The sequence below is a fragment of the Saimiri boliviensis genome, chromosome 21 (genome assembly GCF_048565385.1).
Source record: "Saimiri boliviensis isolate mSaiBol1 chromosome 21, mSaiBol1.pri, whole genome shotgun sequence".
In the NCBI taxonomy this organism is placed as follows: domain Eukaryota; kingdom Metazoa; phylum Chordata; class Mammalia; order Primates; family Cebidae; genus Saimiri; species Saimiri boliviensis.
In genome coordinates, this window is record NC_133469.1 from 27,095,234 (window position 1) to 27,112,774 (window position 17,541).

General features: G+C 52.0%; 1 protein-coding gene across 4 annotated transcripts in view; it reads right to left on the reverse strand.

Moving 5' to 3' along the window:
* Positions 1–17,541, reverse strand: part of CABIN1 (calcineurin binding protein 1) — a 159,375-nt gene that overhangs the window by 40,094 nt on the left and 101,740 nt on the right. For all 4 annotated transcript variants that reach the window (XM_010349227.3, XM_010349226.3, XM_003938572.4 and 1 more), the window contains exons 29-30: positions 17,206–17,537; positions 6,680–6,793 (exon numbers count right to left, since the gene is read on the reverse strand). In XM_010349227.3, the coding sequence (XP_010347529.2) occupies positions 6,680–6,793; positions 17,206–17,537 (446 nt within the window). The remainder of the gene's footprint in view (positions 1–6,679; positions 6,794–17,205; positions 17,538–17,541) is intronic.

The window sequence follows — 17,541 nt, forward strand, 5'->3', positions numbered from 1 at the left end:
AAACATTTTGGGGAAGGAAGGAGAACCATCTCTGGCTTGGTTACTATGGGAACGTTTCTGAATCAACTACAAGATAGGAAGAGAAGTTAACCCTGGACAAAGCAGCCTGGCTCTGGCCCACACAGGCCTGCCTGACCAGAGGTATGCATGCCTGCACGGGAAGTCCCAGAAGCTTCTGGGCACCACCTAGACACAAACCCTCAGCCTCCACGGTGTGGGTAGCCAGCCCAGCAGCACCTACCACCTAGCTTGGTGCCTGCTTACTTGGTCTCCTCTGCCCAGGGAAGGGCAGTGTATGGAACGGTGAGACCCAAGACACGCCAAGTTCACTCCCTTACTCCTCCCTCGTGTTCAACCACAGTGCTGATGAGCCCTGCTACACATCCATCTGTGTTGCTATGGGGGCTAGCCAGCGTGGGGCAGACTGTAAGGAGTTCCTGTTAGCAAAGCTAATGTAGGAACCCAAGGTTCCATTCAATCATTTGCACCCATCCCTTTCTCTGGCCCCTTACACTCCCCAGGAAGGTTCTGTCAGCAGCACGGCCTAAGGAGTTCCCTCAAGGGTGCCTCTAATCCTGGCCTTCCTCTCCTGCCCGATTCCTGGCTGAGCAGCACTGCACCCTACATGGAAGAGCCCAGCTCCCTGTCCCTCTCACATGCCCTGTAGCATCTTAGGAGGGCCCCACATGAAGACATGCAGGCAGTGCCCTACTGTCAGCCTTGAGCATCCTGTGGCCAAGGCTCTCCTTGTCTCCTACAACAGCCAGCACTGGCTGATCCAGGAGAATGAGCCTGGAAACCAACTGCTGAGGGGAAAGGGATGAATGGAATTAATCCATAAATATTCATGTGAGTACCTCCTCTGGGCTAAGCTAGACCAGACCAGGGGACTTAAAGAAGAACACAGCAACAGCACAGACACACAAACCAGGAGGCTGTGAGAGCAAACACTGGGCCCACACATATGTCCACCCAAGGAGACTGGGCAGCAGCTGCAGAGAGCAAGACGACCTGACCTTCTCACATGGAAGCTTCTCTAAGACTTGGTGTCATGAAAAAAGCAAAGTTGCTAAAAAGCACACATGCATACACACACGCGCGCACACACACACACACACACTTTTTTTTTTTTGAGATGGAGCCTTGCTCTGTCACCCAGGGTGGAGTGCAGTAGCTCGATCTCGGCTCATTACAACCTCTACCTCCCGGGTTGAAGCAATTCTCCTGCCTCAGCCTCCTGACTAGCAGGGACTACAGGCGTGTGCCACGATGTCTGCCTAATTTTGTATTTTTGTAGAGACAGGGTTTTGCCAGGCTGGTCTCGAACTCCTGACCTCAGGTGATGCACCCGCCTCTGCCTCCCAAAGTGCTGCGATTACAGATGTGAGCAACTGCGCCCAGCCACACATGTACATTTTTTTTTTTTTTTTTTTTTTTGAGACGGAGTTTCACTCTTGTTACCCAGGCTGGAGTGCAATGGCGCGATCTCGGCTCACCGCAACCTCCGCCTCCTGGGTTCAAGCAATTCTCCTGCCTCAGCCTCCTGAGTAGCTGGGATTACAGGCACATGCCACCATGCCCAGCTAATTTTTTGTATTTTTAGTAGAGACGGGGTTTCACCATGTTGACCAGGATGGTTTCGATCTCTCGACCTCGTGATCCACCCGCCTCGGCCTCCCAAAGTGCTGGGATTACAGGCTTGAGCCACCGCGCCCGGCCACATGTACATTTTTAAAAGCTGCATGACAAATCTGTTTTTGTATACACAGACCCAGAAAAAGATAACTGCCTGGCTGATCACAGAAGCACCTCTGAGAAGGGCACAGTACCCGGAGGAGGGCAAACAAAGGTATGTGGACTCTGTGTCTCTGAACGTAGGCAGTGAAAATGTGGTCCTATATGACTGTGATATTATGAAATACATGACAGATGTGTGTGTGTGTGTGTGTGTGTTCATCCGTGTGTGTGCGCGCGCGTGTGTGTGTGTGTGTGTGTGTGTGTGTGTGTATGTGCGTGTGTGTGTGTTCATCCATGGTTCCTGGCTCCTAACTCCCATAGCCCTTGTTACTGTAAACAGAATCTCTCTTTTTCTGACCTCCTGCCCTCCTTTCCACTTGCCTAAGACAGGACTCTAATTTGATTGTGGGTCATAAGACCTTCATTCCAGAGAGAGTCCTGCCTCACATCCTGGAGAAAGGAATGCTATAATCTTTTTGTCCAATAACATTTTGACATAGTTGTACATGCTTCAATTATGCCTATGAAGTCTCCATAAAAGGCCAAAGAGGAAGGGTTCCTGAGCTTCCAGGTAACTAAACACACGGAAGTTCCTGGTGGGTGGCATGCTTGGAGAGGGCATGGAAGCCCCATGGCCTTCTCCTATCCTCCTGTAATATCCTGTACAATAAACTGGGAAATTATTTCCCTGCGTTCTGTGAGCCACTTCAGCAAATTAACCAAACCAAAAGAAGGGGCTGTAGGAACATCAACTTGAAGCTGGTCAGTCAGACATTTTGGAAGCCCAGACTTGTGACTGGTGTCTGAAGCAGGGATGTTTTGAGGACTGATCCTCAACCTGTGGGATCTGACACCATCTCCAGGTGTTGAAATTGAGCCTGGGCAATACAGCAAGACTCCACCTCTGCCAAAACTAAAAAAAAATGAGCTGGGCATGGTGGTTCATGTTTGTAGTCCCAGCTATTTGGGAGGCTGAGGTAGGGCCCCCAAGGGCCTAGGTGACAGAGCATGATGCTGTCTCTTAAAAAAAAAGATAGTGTTGGAATTTAATTCAATTAGAGGATACCCAGCTGGCTTCTGCTACAGAATTGATGGCTTATTTGTTGGTGGAAAAAAATCCCCCTCATTGGTCACAGAAGTCTTCTGTCTGTGTTGACTGTTGTGTTGGTGTGAGAACAGAGGAAAAGGGGTTTGAGTTTTTCTTAAACTACAACACTCTTACAATTTTCAAAAATTGTCATTAAAAAATAACAGAAGGGCCCCTCACCCAAGCTCTAAGGATGAGGAGATGAACAGCACAAAGGCTGGGTAATGTGGATGGCCCAGGACAGTGGGGTTGAGGGCGATGAAGATCAGGGTGTTGATGTCCCTAGCCTCAACCTCTCTTCACCTCCTCTCAAGGACCAGCCCTCAACTGCCACCTTTGTCTCTCCCTGGACTAAGCAGTAAACGCCAGCGCAGGCTAGAAGAGAGGTAAGCCAGTCTGCTCATCCCAAACGACAGGCCATCTTCCAGAGACACGGCCCCATTCCAGCAGAGTCAGCTGAGGGCTGCCCTAAATGCTCCTTCATAAACACGTTAGCATGCAGTTTCCCCAAACAGACTCATGTGCTGAGAGCATTCAGGAATTGCCCGGCATTTCTTGATGCTGGACACCAGGCATAGAGCTCAGGAGCACAAGGAGCCCCCATCTATCTCTAAAGAGAAGAGGTAAGAAAGCAGAGGAGGACAGAGGCCCAAAAGGGTGGTAAAAGTAGAGGTCACTGGGAAGCATGGAGGAATGAACGACTGTTCTGGAAGAGGCAAAACCACCCAAAACTCCCAGTCTGGGCTGGGGTGGCCCTGATCTTCAGGGACTTCCAGCTGCAGGAATGGCACTGCCCATGTACCAGGCTTACATGGGGCTGTACCGGCCTTCCCTCCCACAGGCATATAGCTTCGGACTGCTTTTTTGCAAGACTCATCTTGGAAGGTCCCAGAAACTAAGGAGGAGATGCACGGAGTGAGCCCAATAGGAAAGGGGCCTGGAGCATGTGGCTGCAGGCTTGGACACACTCCGGGGGCAGGCATCTGAGGGGCCAGCTTTCCTAGCTTTATCATTAGAAAGGCTGAGTGCTTCCCCTATGAGGAAGACATGGAAGTTGGGTCTCTCCTTCCAATATCACTGCATAGTCTTTAAGGGCAAAGCACCAAAAGGGGAGACAGGAAAAGAGGGAGGGAGGGAAACTATATTCTTAAGTACCTAGCATGTGCCAGATCCTGTGTTAGGGATATTACCCCATTATCTAACTTGATTCCTACAGTTATGCTTCAAGGCAGGTAATAGAAGCCCACTATCGCCGGGCGCAGTGGCTCAAGCCTGTAATCCCAGCACTTTGGGAGGCCGAGGCGGGTGGATCACGAGGTCGAGAGATCGAGACCATCCTGGTCAACATGGTGAAACCCCGTCTCTACTAAAAATACAAAAAATTAGCTGGGCATGGTGGCACGTGCCTGTAATCCCAGCTACTCAGGAGGCTGAGACAGGAGAATTGCCTGAACCCAGGAGGCGGAGGTTGCGGTGAGCCGAGATTGCGTCATTGCACTCCAGCCTGGGTAACAAGAGTGAAACTCCGTCTCAAAAAAAAAAAAAAAAAAAAAAAAAGCCCACTATCAAGGAGAGGGACCCAGTACAGGGAAATTAAGCAATTTGTCTAGCTCTAACTTTAGTCTATCAACTGCAGAAAAATAGATTTCAAAACACAGACAAAGGGCTCATTTTTTCAATTTTTATAAAGAGTTATTGTCAATAGGAAAAGGACCAATAATCCACTAGAAAATGAACATGAAGGATATGAACTTCTTCTGCATAGAAGTTAAAATTAAGATAATGTCACAGTCAAGGCAGTGCTTCATAGGTGAAGCACTGAGCCGTTCTCTCTCTCTCTCTCTCTCTCTGTGTGTGTGTGTGTGTGTGTGTGTGTGTGTGTGCGCGCGCGCGCGTGTGTGTGATATTGTTTATAGTAAAAAAGACTGGAACTAATCTAAGTGTCTATCAGGCAGGCGGATCACTTGAGGCCAGGAGTTCGAGACCAGCCTGGCCAATATGGTGAAACCCTGTTTCTACTAAAACAAAAAAACAAAAAACAAAAAAACAAAACAAAACAAAACAAAAATTAGCTGGGTGTGGTGGCACAGGCCTGTAGTCCCAGCTACTCGCAAGGCTGAGGCAGGACAATTGCTTGAATCCAGTAGGCAGAGGTTGCAGTGACTAAAGATTGTGTCACTGCCCTCAAGCCTGGGTGAGAGTGTGAGACTCTGTGTCAAAAAATAAATAAATAAAATAAGGGATTGGTAGGTAAACTGTGGGGCATCCTTATGTTGGGAGTACTATGCAGCTATCAAAAAGAACCAATGAGTTCTAACAGTATTTCCAAGAGATACTGTTAGAGATATTGCTAAGTAAAAAAATACAAGAGGCGGAAGTGTATGCACTTCTGCCTTTTGTGCACATCTATGTTTACTAGCTTGTAAATTGGCAGATGCCCTCTAGAAGGACACACATGGAACAAGAAACAGTTTTTGCTGTAGGGAAGTGGCTGTGGCCAGGGCATGCCGGTGAGAGGGTATCTCTCTTTTGTGGCAAAACCCTTGGTCTCATGCAGATTGATTACTAATGACAACTACCACTTGTCTATAAAATACCGAAACAGAGATTGTGGGCAGATGCAGAGCTTTCAGGATCTGGAGCTCCTACTCTGACCCCAGAAGACCACACCCTGGGAGAGGAGGAGCCATGGACCCAGACACCCACCAGCTGTCTGGCTCTCAGTGGGGACCTGCCTGCCCACGTACCCTGAGAATTGGCCTGTTACACCCCTCCAGATCTGAAACCTGCCCTCCTTAGCTCCTGTTCAGGCCAACTCTGCTCTTCAGTTTCTCCATGAGTAAGAGGGGATCAAGAAAAATACAGAAGAAACCAAAGCTCAGAGGGGATGTAAGACCTGCCACAATCACCCAGCTAGGAGCTGGCTATGCTGGAAGGGGTGGTGGAGGATAGGTAAGGACTTGGAGGTAGAGGAAAGGGAGGGGCCAGCTGTCTCCATGCAGGGCAGAGGAAATGAGGAAGGGTAGGTCCAGATGGGGGATCAAGAGGAACAGATGTAGCCTTAGGGATGATGGGCAGGCAGGCCTAGGTGATTGGCCCTGCCCTGCTCAAGGAGTAAGTCTCCACCTCACATGGACCGTCAGGGCTGAAGTGTACTGCAAGCCCAATACTGGTCACTTTTTTTTCTCTTTTTTTGAGATGGAGTCTCACTCTGTCACCCAGGCTGGAGTACAACATTACGATCTCAGCTCACTGCAACCTCCACCTCCTGGGTTCAAGCAATTTTCCTGCCTCATCCTCCCGAGTAGCTGGGATTACAGGCGCCCGCCACCATGCCCAGCTAGTTTTTATATTTTAGTAGGGATGGGGTTTCACCATGTTGGCCAGACTTGTCTCGAACTCCTGATCTCAGGTGATCCACTTGCCTTGACCTCCCAAAGTGCTGGGATTACAGGCATGAGCCACAGCACCCGGCCACACTTGTTTTTAAGCAGTCAGAATTTCTTACGCGCTTCAGACCAAAGGAGGAGCTGCTCCAGTAGGAGCAGGAACCTGGGTCTGCACCCCTCTCATCACTGCCTACGTGACCCCAGAATACCTGCAGCTTTGGAGAACATACCAAGCTCATCCATGCCTTTCCCCACAGGAGGGGGCAGTGACTTGCCAGAAGTCGATCAGCAGTCACAGCCCCACACCAAGTCTGGCACACTCTCGACTGCACCACCCTGCCTGCCCTCTGAGGATGCCGCAAACCGGAGGCCCTGGGAACACCCACCAAGGAGGTCAATTCATACGCTTTCAGTGAAAAGCAGTGGCAACAAGCAGCCTTGGAAATCAACAAGGCAAAGTACTCACGTTAAAGAAATTGGTCTTGTTCCTCTCGCAGAAGAGCCCCTGTGCCGGCATGTGCTGCAGTTGTTGCCACGGGATACTGCTGCCTAGCAACACGTCGCGGGCCCACTGGAGGTTCTGGGGAAACAAGAAGTAGGTTGGAAGTGAGTGTGTGGGCTGCTCAGGGCGCCCACAGGGAAGGCAGGCGGTCCCCTCCTTCCTGGCTGCATGGCAAACCACGATGAGCAGCAGCTCCTGCAGACATCAATTCCACAGCTCCAGGTGGCTCTGGCCGTGGGCTTTGATCATGAGGCTGTGGGATGCATTTTTGGAACTCTCTTGCCCAGCACCACTGAATTAGGAGTGCGGTCTCTGACAGCCCAAGGTGGGGACTGACAGGGACCCCTGGCCTGACCAACCCTATAAACCTGCCACATGGACCTAGTACCTGCCTTCTGTCAGGGCCCCCACTAGCCTAAATATTGCAGCCCTGACTTGTCAGGAATCAGTAGCATCTCTTATTCATGACCAGTGGTATAGCTGCCTTAGGCTTGGAGGGCTGGGCTCTGGCCACAGTGCTCAGGTTGGTGATCTCTGGGCAATGAGCCTCTTGGTGGAATCCAGGCCCAGGGGAGATGGTGTAGGGTAAGAGGGTGGGCATGGGCCTGGCTGCCTCAGCCTTCTCTGGGGCCTTCTCACTGGCCCACAGAGCAGGTCTTCCCATTAGCCGCTTGGCCAGCCACTCTCCCCTCTCTGGTCTTCACCACAGCAGCCAAGCACCTTGCAGTGGCCATCTTGCTCCACCTCAGGACCATGCTGTCCTACAGGGAAAGGCTGGCAACGGGCAGAGCTGGGCTTGGTACCTGGGACTGCACAATGCCAGATCCTCTACGCTTTCCACAGCACTCATCATCCTGGCCAATCTGTCCCCTCCCACTCAGGTCCCTTGCTCGCCTTTCCCAGCACTGGGCGCAGGCCTTCATCACCTTGCATTCCAGCTGCTCTGAAAGCCCTCTCACTTCTTGGCATGCAAGCTTGGCCCACCTGCTCCCATTCTGTCCACTGCTGGCCAGGCTGAGCATACCGAACCATTCCCTTAATCATCATGAGGCAAAAGTGCAAATCCAGCTCCCTGACTCACTGACTTGTGGGACCCACGTTAGCTTGCCTCTAAGCCTTTGCTCCTATCTGTGCACAGAGGGCTACCCTTCTGCCCCCACCAGGCTGCTGTGGGGACTGAGGGCTGCTCTCCAGCACTGGGCAGGGCCCTGTGGCTTTGTAAAGGAGGCTCCATTCACTGTGAGCTTCCTGTCTGCTGAGGGACCCCCTGCCTGCTCCTCTCTGAGAGACAGGCAGAGGAGGGAGCAACCTGGACAGCAGGAGGGTCCTCAGACACCGGAGGCAGGCTCCCAATTGAGAGCAGAGGCCACTTTGCTCATACTCACAGAAAACAGTAAAATACCCAGTCCTGATCTTCAACTTTTGAGCTTCAGCACGCTAGGAGGAAAAACTTGTAGTTTACTTTCAAATGTCCTCAGCAGCTCATGCCTGTAACCCCAACACTTTGGGAGGCTAAGGTGGGTGGACCATGAGCAGGAGATCGAGACCAGCCTGGCCAACATGGTGAAACGCCATCTCTACTAAAAATACAAAAATTAGTCCGGTGTGGTGATGCACGCCTGTAATCCCAGCTACTCAGGAGGCTGAGGCATAAGAATTACTTGAACCTGGGAGGTGGAGGTTGCAATGAGCCGAGATTGTGCCACTGCACTCCAGCCTGGGTGACAAGGGAGAGACTCTGTCTCAAAAAAAAAAAAAAAGTTCCCAGCAATGCCTAGCAGCCACGTTTTGAAGAGCCTACTTCCTGGGCCACTCATTCAAAAGTCTCCTGAGGCTGATTCCAAGTTCTCACATAATGCTTCCCACCTCTGCACCCCACCCTACCTTACCCCAGGCCACAGCCCCTGCTCCACAGCAGGTCCAAGGAGGGAGGGTCAGCTGCAGAGAAACTGAGTACAGGGTGGGGAGAATGGGATGGTGGGTTCAGAATGGAATGCTTCATGAAAAGGAATAAAACCAAAGATTAGCTCAAGTGAGTAGACCAGGGCTCCAAGAGGAAGACTCGGGTCTCGGGAAGCCCAGGAGAAGGGCTTACAACCTGCATTAGTGCTTAGCCATGACCCACTAGTTCAGTGATACTTGGTTCAGTCTTTCCCAAAGGAGATCTGAGAGGCTCAGCCCAGGCAGGTGTCCATCCTGGTCTACTCAGCCATAGGTGGACTCAATAATGTGATATGGGACACTGTATTTTTTTTTTTTTCTGGAGACAGTCTTACTCAATAACCCAGGCTGGAGTACAGGCATGCTCTCAGCTCACTGAAAACTCCACCTCCTGGGTTAAAGCAATTTTCTTGCCTCTGCCTCCTAAGTAGACAAGACTACAGGTGCCTACCACCATGCCTGGCTAATTTTTTTATTTTTCGTAGAGATGGGGTTTCACCATGTTGCCCAGGCTGTTCTCGAACTCCTGACCTCCAGTGATCCACCAGCCTTGGCCTCCCAAAGTGCTGGGATTACAGGTTTGAGACATTGCACTTGGCCTGTCACCTGCACTTCTGATATCACAGGTAAACATACCTGACCATGGAGGTAGGCTGCAAAGAGATCTACCTTTCACTCAGTCTGAGAAGGTCAGGGAGGCTCTGGGAGAAGGTAATATCTGGGCTGTGGTTTGCACAAGGCTGTTATGGGGATAAGGGACTCACTGAGTCAAGTGCCTAGATATCTGGGACAGCCAGGGCCCAGCCAAGGAGGTGGGGGGATCAGATGTGGCTGTCCATAAGGCCAGTGGGGAGCCAGGGGGCTATCAGGCAGGGAGTAAGTGCTATGACCATAGGCGGCGAGGCCCGGAACAGAGGCAGGCCGCTTAGGGGACTGAGTCTGTGCATACCCTTCCTCTCCTCTATGGCCCTGGTCTCAATGCTGTGGCAAACCATTCCTCCAGCTGTGACTCCATGACCCAGGGCACAGACCTGGCCTGAGAAAAGTTATCCAAGAGTCATGATCCCAAAGCTGCTTCTGGGGCTCCTCAGGAACTTGGAAAAGTATCCAGAAGACCTCTTTAAGTAGCAGCACTTGAGGCCAGGGGGAGGAGATGGGAGAGCCTGGCTGGAAGAAGCATCTCCAGTAGCCCTCATTTTCCTAAGAATACCAAGAAAGTAAAGTCTCCACAAAGAGTTCCTTCTGGCTGGAGACACGAGAGAAAGCACTGGGACCAGGGTGGAGAGAGTCACAGAGATTCTCCTTCCCTGCCCAGCTGCTTTGTTGCAGGACCTGTGGCTATGGGACAGGAATGAACATTCCACCTGCACCTAACCAGTCTGTGCCCCAGATTGGAGCAGAAACGGAGAAGGCAGTGGGAGAGGTTTCTGGGGCAAAGTGTGCAGAAAACTCTAGCCTGTCAAACCCAACCTGGTTTATAAATTAGCTTCCTACAGACCTGGCCACTGTGCGTGGGTAGAGAGTGTGTTTCTCCAGCTGTCTCCCAGGCCCGCCAGAGAAAGAGAGCCGATCGATGCTAAGGCACAAAGTGTCCAGACGGCTTATGGGGGCCCTTAGCTGATTCACGCCTGAAGCCCCAGATAGGTGCTGACAAGGAGGGCTGAGACCTGTCTGGGGAATCGTGGGTGCCAGGCTGGTGGGGTGGGAGAGGGCACAGAGACTGTGTTGGGCCTTTGCTGAACCTCTGCAAGGAGGAAGGGGATCTGACTTGCCCAGTGCACCTGCGGCACAGAGCCTGCCCTGCAGCTTCATAGTGTGGCGAGGTAAGGCAACATGATGCCTCATGGGCTGAGCACAGTGCCATATCCCCTCACCTCACAGAATTGCCTGTTTACCGATCAGAAAATAGAGGCTCAGAGAAATTCAAGAGCTTGCCCAAGGTCCCAGAGCCAGGAGTGGCAGAGCCATCCCTCAACTCTGATCCAGGCTGGAAGGACTCGAAGACCTGGGCTCTTCCTCTGCCCCCGCACCTATCTACTATAGGCGGGCAAGGCACTTTACAAATCTGCCTGGGCATGTGCTGTATGCTGAACACTGAGCCAGCCATCACGGCCAGCGCTCTCTCAGGCCTCATGCAACCTGTCACATCATTGGCTCATAGGCAACTCTGGGAATGGGAGGAGCCCCGTGGAGCTAGTTGCTAGATGATGGCTCATTTTCCTTGGCTGAATAGGCCCTGAGGCTTGTGCATATAGACCCTGCTCTGACAGAGGGCAGATGAAAGGCTGTAAGGTCCTGAAGAGAAGCAGGGCAAAGAATCCCAGAAGCATACAGGCACCCTGATGTCCTCCCTTGTCCACTATCCGGACCATTCCTGTTTCACCACAGAAAGCAGAGGGGACGTCTATTCCTCTGCTTGCAGGCCTTTGGGGCAAGAGCCAGCTCCATGCCTCAGTCCACCTGCCTACTGGCTGGCTCATATCCCCTATACCCCCATCCCTCTTTGTGAATGGCCCTCCAGCCACACTTGTTCCCACCTTGGTCCCTGCAGGTCATCTCACCTTTCCTGATGGTCCCCTGGAACACTGTTCCCACAGACCCACGGCCACCTTAAATAGCCTTTCCACTGGCTCACAGATGGGTCTGCTGTCTGCCCCACTTCTCTCTCAGCTCTATGAGGGCAGGGACACAGTCTGACTTCACTGATGGCTCCTCCAGGACAAGTCTAATTTGGAGCTCACAGAAAGGATCCAATAGATGCCCACAGGAAGAGTGAAAGGAAGCTGTATAGTCTGACCTTTAACAAAATGGGAAAGAAGTGTATGTCAGGTTGAGGGATGAAGGCAACAGTCATGGGGCATGAGTGGGGCTGCTTGGGTCCTGCCCAAGGCCAGGGTGCTAGCACTGCACTCCTGGGAGCCAGCTAAGCAACAGTCCATGCCTGTGAGGCTGAAGCTCAATGCCAGCCTCTGCCCACGAACTCGCACTACTCCGCCAGCAATCATTTCACTACGGCACAAATTAAACTGACTGTCACAGCTCCTGGGGCTCCCCAAGCTCCCTTCCTCTTCACACGGGAAGCAAAAGCCTGGGGTGAGCTGGCTTGCATCCGTACCTGTAGCCTTGCGTGGATCCTGCACGCAGTGACGGCTTGGCAAAGCCTGTTGACAGCTGGAGATGGGAAGACAACTACTACCCGCTAGGGTCACCTGCTGTCCCAAGATGTGCAAAGCTGGAAGGCACACCTGATCCCATTTGTCACTACTGTATGGTGGCCTGGAGGATGTGCTCTGCCTGTGTCACCCAGGGTCCCTGCCCCCAGGGGCTGTTTCCCTGCCACAACCAGTGAAGATGATCCACTCGCCACTTAACCAACTCCTGCTTCACGAACCCATAAGGGACAGATGGTGGAGATCAGAGAGGTCAGGCTCTACAACTCCTATGTGGTGACTCCAGGGGTACAAACTGGTGGTGATCTTGGAGCAGCACTAGCCTATCTGCAAGGCCAGCAGGGCTCCACAGGGCTGCCAGGAAGGTGGCTATGGACCTCAGCTATACTCAGCCCTTCACCTAGGGCATAAGCTACCATGCCCAGCCCTTGCAACAGCTGTAACTTAACTCAGGATGGCATCTCTTCAACTCCCCACTGCCAAACCAGGCCCTGAAAGCCTCTGACCGTATCTTCTTCCCCATCTAGTCACACCAGCTTCCAGTGGATTCTAGTCACACCAAGACTGTTTGTCTCTAGGCATGTGTGTTGGGTGTGTGTCCCTCTGGAAGCTCCTCCCCCAATATCCTCATGGCCATCAGAGCTCTCTCACTTGATTCGGGTCTTCCTAACCTCCCTGTCTAAATAGTCACACTCCTACCTCTAACCCCTTGCCAGGCTTTATTTTTCTTCCTACTCATCACTAGCTGTCCACTCTGTTCTTCCAGTGAGTACACAATGCTGTATGCCCAGAACCTCGAACAGGAACCTCGTGTGCGACAACCACTTAGTAGACAGCTGCTAAATGAGTGAACCTGCAGAGATGCACAGAAAACACACTGGAGGAAGCACACGAAATACAAACACTTCTGCCATGTCATGGCTTGTGGACAGTTGTGGGTAGTTTTGTTCTCTTTTGAAAGCTTAAACAATATTATTGATAATAAAAGCTGCTGGCAGAGTGCTCAAATCTATTCAAACTGTTGGAATCTGCATTTCTTTGTAGGAGAGAGGACCAGGAAAGCAGCAGCCATTATGGGGGTAACCTGTCCCACCGCCTCTGGCCCCTATGGGCCCAGCAGAATCTTCAAACCATGAGGCAGACAGACTTTGAAATGCAAAAGCAAGATTCCTAAGTTAAGAAAGATATCAAATTCTCCTTTTGCAAACTATAAACTAAAGCTTGACAAGAACCTGATGTTCAGGATCTGTAGCAGCCCAGGACATCCATGTGGGGACACAGGGCACACCACCATTTTGTGGAAAGGGCCACCTTTTTTTTTTTGAGATGGAGTCTCACTCTCACCCAGGCTGGAGTGCAGTGGTGCAATCTCAGCTCACTGTAACCCCCACCTCCTGGGTTCAAGCAATTCTCCCAAAGTGCTTGGATTACAGGCATGAGCCACCATAGCCAGCTAGAAGGGGCCAGGTTTATGTCCACAAAAAGGAAGCAGACGTTAAAGGAAGGCGAACACCCTGCTTTGTGGCCAGTATTCCCTCCTGATGCCTGGTTCTACTATCTGTGTGGTCCTGGCTCAGTCAGTGTGAACTCAAAGCTCACCAGCTGCCCCGGAACACTCGTCTGCGAGCAAAAAGCAGGGTCTCAGCAGTAGGCCTTCGTATCCACTCGGGTCTGATGGAATAGGGCCTCTTCAGAGCCCCTCTCATTTAACCTGCAAGATAGTCCTGGCTTCTGTGAGTCCCCCACATGAGCCAGCAGCACAGGCAGGTGGGGATACTGTACCTACAACAGGTGGGCAAGGGGTAGGAGTTCACAGCCAGCTGGCCTGTCCTTTACCCAGGCTCATATCAGAACAGAAGCTGCCCCTGAAGTCAGAAGTCATCAGATTCCCTGGTGATCCTAGCTGAGCACATAGCATCATGGGGCCCTCCTGGCAGGAGTCTGTCTCTAACCAAACCCAGGGCCTGGCCTCATCCCATATAGGTCCTGGGCCAACGAAATGGGGTCTGACTGGGCTAGCACAGCCAGGCTGCTATTCCTCATACCTCATCTAAGTGGAATCATCCAGTATTTGTCTTTTGTGACAGGCGATTTCACTTAGCCTAGGTTTCCCATGCTGTCTGATTTGACTGAATTTCCTCCCCTTCTAAGGCTAATATTCCACTGTTTTGATTAGTGTATTATAGATTTATAATAAGTTTTGAAATTGGGAAGTCTGAGTCCTCCAGATTTGCTTTTGCTCAAGATTGTTTGCTCCAGGGACCATCTCATAACCCCCTCTGCCCTGAAACCCTTCCAGCAGAAGCAGCAGGGGGTGAAGGGCTCAGCTCCCAACTGAGCAGGAGGCAACTGAGAGAGCAGGGCAGGGGTGCCTATGCCTTGGCCTTCTTCCTGGACACCCATAAGTAAAGGCCAGAATGTTCGTGGCAAGGTGTCTGATGCCATGTACTCTCTCTCCTGGGCTTCCCACCTGAGCTCTCAAAGAGCCAGGTTTCTATGAGTGTGGACTCAAGCCTCAAAATCCTGGTGAGGATTGTAATCCAGAGAGTAAGTAATACAATAGCTAGAATTAAGGCCCTTATAGCTATCGGCATAAATGACTGTCCCTATCTAAGGTGTGCACAGGGTGCAGGGTGACAGGTGGCCTGCCTTGGGGAGGTCCAAGGGCAGCCTGTGTGCAACAGTGCCGACCCTGGGTGGGAGGGCAGCCTCAGGCAGGCAGCAAAGGCCTCTCAGGACAGACCTAGCCCTTGGCCATTATGTGCTAGGCAGGGAGCCCTCCGGGGGCCTCGCAGAGGAACAAGGAGCAATGGGAGATGCTGACACTCAACAAATGGGCCTCACTAGAGGGGTGAGAAGAACTGCTGGCTGAGGGCAGTGTAGGGTGTGTTGCACATCACCCCAGCACTGCAGCCCTCACCTCATTACCGCAATAATTCTGCTTTCATATCACAATCATTCTCATTGAGGAAAGAAGAGTCCTGGGCCTCCAAGAGTTCCTGCAGAGCCGGGTTCTGAACCCAGGTAAGGCCAGCTTCAGAGCCCACATTCCCGCCCCCTCCCCCAAAAGCCCTGCTGTCAGCAGCTAAGAGGCACACTGTGCCCTGAAGGCAGTTTCTCTGCAAGGCCTGGGTGGGCAGAGCCTCACCTGGCGGTGCCTGTGAAAGACCCAAGGGTTCAGGAGTCAGCCACACATCTCCGGGCAGGCCTTACTTGTGGGCCCCTTTGAAAAGGCAGACATCGGATGCTCCAGTCCATCACTGAGCCGTCAGATGGCAATGGGAAAAAGGCACTGCCAAGCCCACAGGTGGGACTTTATGAAGAAATGTGCTGCTGTCAAATACACACAGTGGGAAGTGTCCGTTACCAAACAGCTGTATTTGGAAAGTGGTAACTACTTCCCAGTTAATAGTTCCATATTCGTCAGTGACAACATGGAGTTGTGTCCCCTAGATCTGTGAACAAGCTGTTGCCAGCAGAGCAGACACCCCAGGTCTGGGCAGAGCCACATGCCAGCCCCAGGATGGCATGCCCCAGAGTAGCAGGAAGGTCTTAACTCAGGCTTTCAGGGGAGCTAGGTGTTAACAACCTGCTTTCAATTTGGTGGTGGTAACCGGTGCTCAGCAAAGGTTTCTGGGTGAAGCAAACACAGGAGCCAGTGGGAACCAACCCAGCAGCATATTCAGGGTCTAGGATGAGCTCAGCGGCCCGAGGCATTCCATTTCTGAGAACCAAAGAACTCAGCCTGTGAATGCAGTGAACAGAAAAGATGGCAGAAACTGAGGCTGATGGCTCTGGGGGTGTTATCTGGGGATACTGACATGAGCAGTGCAGCCCAAGGCAGCCTCCATCCCTGCTACTGGGGATGGCTGGGTCAACTGGGCCACCTATCCTGGAGCATCACAGAATGACCAAAATGACCTGAGGGAAGGGTCATTTATGGAAAGAGCAAAATGGCAAACTATTGAGTGTGGACCGGACATAGTTTGAGATTGTCTGGGGCTGATGTCTGGCTCTCATTCAGCTCTGTGTGACTCTCAGTCCAGGTTCCTAGATGCAAAGTGGAAAGGGCATGATCCCTGGAGTGCCTGGTGTCGAAAGCACACAATCAACAGGGCATGTGCACTAGAGTTGGGAAGAAATACAGGCGGGGCATCTTAAGTCCGAATATCTGAAATCCAAATTGTTCCAAAATCTGAAACTTTGGTGCTTAAAGGAAAGGTCATTGGAGTATTTTGTTTTTGTTTTGCTTTTTTGAGATGGAGTTTTGCTCTTTCAACCAGGCTGGAGTAAAGTGGCGTGATCTCGGCTCACTACAACCTCTGCCTCCCCAGTTCAAGTGATTCTCCTGCCTCAGCCTTCTGAGTAACTGGGATTACAGGTGCCTGCCACCACGCCTGGCTAATTTTTGTATTTTTAGTAGAGACAAGGTTTTCCCATGTTGGCCAGGCTGGTCTCAAACTCCTGACCTCAGGTGGTCCATCAGCCTCCCAGAGTGCTGGGATTACAGGTGTGAGCCACCGTGTACAGCCTCATTGAAGCATTTTGGATTTCAGATTTTTGGCTTACAGATGGCTCAGCTAGGTAAGTATTATGCAAATATTCTCAGATCTGGAAAAAAGCCAAAATCCAAAACCCTTCTGGTCCCAAGCATTTTGTATAAAGAATACTCAATCAAAGCCGGGCGCGGTGGCTCAAGCCTCTAATCCCAGCACTTTGGGAGGCCGAGGTGGGTGGATCACGAGGTCAAGAGATCGAGACCATCCTGGTCAACATGGTGAAACCCCATCTCTACTAAAAATACAAAAAAAAATTAGCTGGGCATGGTGGCGTGTGCCTGTAATCCCAGCTACTCAGGAGGCTGAGGCAGGAGAATTGCCTGAACCCAGGAGGCGGAGGTTGCGGTGAGCCAAGATCGCGCCATTGCACTCCAGCCTGGGTAACAAGAGTGAAACAGAGAGTAGACAGGGCCGCTAGGGCACCTGGAAGAGAGGCATGTTCTTGCTGAGATGATGGGTCAATGGCAGGGGCGAGGGAGCACAACATGAGTGTGAGTCGCTGCATAGCCCTCACAGGAAAGAGTGATGAGCCTATGGACTCTTATCCCTCCCACCACAGCCTATCCCTGAGGCCGTGAGGCTCCCTACACCTGTTCTTCCCTCCATTCCTGGCTGTGACCCTGGGCCCTCACCACTGGTTCCCTGGGAAGTTGGCCTACTCCTGGGTCTGGCCCTGCCTCCTGCAGCTCTCTCGCCCATCCCTCCCATGTGCTGGTACTATGAAGCTCCAAACTGTCTTAGCTTTGCCCACCAACCTTCAAAGATGCCTGTCTGCCCTGAGAAGAAGACCCAAGCCCGCTTGTCCTGGTAGTCCACTTACCCGATGGGTCTTGCTGTAGGTGTAGAGGAAGGCCAGCCGGTAGAGACTCTTATAGTGTTGGGGGAAGCGGCTCAGGCACAAGCGGAAGGAGGCGATGCACTGCTCTGTGAGAAACTGCCGCTGCTCCTCAGCACCAGCCGGCAGCCCCTGGGGGAAGGCCACTGGCTCCCCGGCAAGGTCCCCTCTCTTCTTCCCATCCCACAGGGTGGGTGTAGATGCTGAGGGCTTGCCAGCGATGCAAGCAGAGGCTGGGGGTTCTGCAGCAGGCTTCTGGACACTTTGCTCTGCAGCCCGGAAGCCTTCTGTATTCTCCAAGCACTCTTCGTTTTTTCCTAC